Source organism: Nilaparvata lugens, chromosome 7 (assembly GCF_014356525.2).
Source record: "Nilaparvata lugens isolate BPH chromosome 7, ASM1435652v1, whole genome shotgun sequence".
In the NCBI taxonomy this organism is placed as follows: domain Eukaryota; kingdom Metazoa; phylum Arthropoda; class Insecta; order Hemiptera; family Delphacidae; genus Nilaparvata; species Nilaparvata lugens.
Genome location: NC_052510.1, coordinates 50,731,004 through 50,733,518, shown reverse-complemented (window position 1 = coordinate 50,733,518; position 2,515 = coordinate 50,731,004). Strand labels below are relative to the sequence as shown.

General features: G+C 32.8%; 1 protein-coding gene across 1 annotated transcript; it reads left to right on the top strand.

The window, feature by feature from the left end:
• The first annotated feature begins 6 nt into the window (after positions 1 to 6).
• On the top strand, positions 7 to 2,515 carry LOC111046150 (regucalcin). Its single transcript, XM_039433036.1, has 3 exons — positions 7 to 215; positions 1,252 to 1,364; positions 2,185 to 2,515. The coding sequence occupies exons 1-3, from the start codon at positions 53 to 55 to the stop codon at positions 2,425 to 2,427; spliced, it is 519 nt and encodes a 172-aa protein (XP_039288970.1). The 5' UTR covers positions 7 to 52; the 3' UTR covers positions 2,428 to 2,515.

The following is a 2,515-nucleotide window of genomic DNA, read 5'->3' as shown; positions in this document are numbered from 1 at the left end:
CCCAATAGGAGTTAAGGACGGCCAGCCGGATCCTGACCGTGGTGCAGGCGCCATGTTTATGTTGACAGCCGACAGACAAGTTTTCAAGAGAATTTCGAATGTTGACGTTCCAGACGGTCTGGCGTGGAATGCACAGAAGACAAAGTTTTACTTTGTTGATGCTTTCAGTGGAAATGTCAGCTGTTACGATTACGATAATGAGTCGGGGCAAATTTGTAAGCAGAAATACTACTGATTTTTCTACTCTATACGTAATGAAACAGGAATATTATTTCTACTGTGAATGAAAGTATTAAAAACCATCAAAATCAATTACCGAACATTCATTTTTTATTTTTAAATATATTCTAGTGTATGAAAGTATTGAAAATCATCAAAATCATTTACCGAATAATATCGACTACTGTAAATAAGGAACTTGCTGTTAGAGTGAATATTCTATACAAGTAGAATTTGATATTTCAATCATTCAAAAAAGCGCTTTTAATGTATAGCAGAGAATCAGACATTTTTACCAGCATATAGATAGCTTTCACCAGCACCTAATAGAGAATCGAGTGATAATTGGAAATAATCTATTGTATTTTCAAATATGAGATTCACTATAATTAGTCCTAATTGTATATTCCTAAAACAATTTATTTCACTGTTAAGCTGCGTTCACACCAAAGTTATTAACAACATGTTTATTTCTCCGTCATTAGATTGATCATAACTTATCATAAACATGACGTGCATATGTGTTTGTCAAGTTCCGTTCAATCTAATAGAATCTATAGGACGGAAAAATAAACTTTTTGTTAATAACTTTGGTGTATACACAGTTTTGATCAGTTTTTAGAAATGGAAAAGCGAGACAAAAAGGTCTTACCAACAAAAAGACAGAGCACTTTTATAAAGAAAATATAGCATAAGCTAAAGATGGCTTGTGATAGCACACATAAGTTTGTGATAGCACAAGCCATCTTCAGCTTATGCTATCTTTTCTTTATTTCTATGGCACTGAATCACGTTTTGTGTTCAGGACTCACTTGTGTTTTGCAGCCTGATATGCTAGAGGAGTTTGATAATTCCTTCAATTTGTGTCAGCTGTGCTGAAAGTGATTAGGAAGGTGTAATTCTGGCTTGAGTATTATTCTAAAATACCAGTTATCTCCGAGATTATAACTTCAAGAGTTTAATTAAACTGGACAGAAATTTGAGGTTGGTCAATTTTTATTGAAGTACGTGATAGTGATTTCATTGTTATAGCGAACAGAAGGGCAATCTTCATTCTGAAAGAGCATAACATAACCGGATTCCCAACTGGAGTAACTATAGACACGGAAGGGATGCTGTGGGTCGGCGTTTTCATTGGTGGACAGGTGATTTTAATTCAGAATACATTATCATTCTTTAAACTAAAATAAAATTGCAGAGACTCATCATTTATGCATATTTTGAAGTTGTCCGGCTTGACAAAACAATAATTTAAATTTTGAATTGAATGCACTTTTGAAGTGGAAACACTTTTTAGACGTTTCGACCTGTTGTTGGTCTTCTTCAGACTGAGAAAACTCGTCTCTGAAACTCGAAACTGTTTCCTCAGTCTAAAGATGACCAACTGGTCGAAACGACGTCACTACTAAGAAGTAAGTGTTTTTAATTTGATAGTGAAAGAGGATGGATTTACAACACATAATTCAAATGTAATAAAAGTCTAGTTGAATATTCACAAATATAAAGAACCATTATCGTGAAATCAAATGTTTATTTTCCAACTCATGATTCTTTCAACAAGTCAACTAATTGTAAAAATAATTTAAATTTTACCGTGTTTTTAACCAAAATTGAAGTTGAAAGAAATTTTGTAGATTAAATGCGGTTTGGATAGCGATAAGCATGAAGATGTGCCTGGAATACATTGTATAATACATCCTATAATACAATGTATTTTTATTTTATTTTATTGAAGGTAAATTATTGGATTTGATGTTTTAAATCTTAAATATTAATTTGATTTAATCTGAATGTTCAATAAGTATTTGGAAACTGATTTTTATGCATGATTCTAAAAATAATTCATAAGTTAGTAATTTCTTTTTTATGTAAGGTTCTTCGTGAATTCATCTGTAACTACTTTCAAAATAAATGAGTAAAAATATATTTGTAAAGAAATAAATAAATTTGTTTTTTATGTGACAGGTATTGAGGATTGACCCGGAGTCTGGTAAACTGTTGAGGTCGATAAAAATACCAGGCAAACAGGTGACAAGTGTCGCATTTGGAGGGAAAAAACTGGACACTTTATTCGTGACAACGTCACAGATTCTACAGGAGATTTCCCCACCAACCAAGAACGATGGCAGGGTTTACTATGTAACTGGCCTCAAGTCTTCTGGAAAGCCAATTATAGGATATCCTCCACAATGTGTAAACCTAACATGAAGTTCACAATAAACAAGTGCAGGTTGTTCATGAAATTGAATGATCAATGTATGGTGGATGACTGTATGCTGAATAAAAGATTAACCAA

Excerpts from the sequence above, each read along its gene's own strand:
- LOC111046150 (XM_039433036.1), top strand. The coding sequence starts at position 53 with ATGTTTATGTTGACAGCCGACAGACAAGTTTTCAAGAGAATTTCGAAT. Across the intron at positions 216-1,251 it reads TAATGAGTCGGGGCAAATTT|CGAACAGAAGGGCAATCTTC; the intron begins GTAAGCAGAAAT and ends TCATTGTTATAG. Across the intron at positions 1,365-2,184 it reads GCGTTTTCATTGGTGGACAG|GTATTGAGGATTGACCCGGA; the intron begins GTGATTTTAATT and ends TTTATGTGACAG.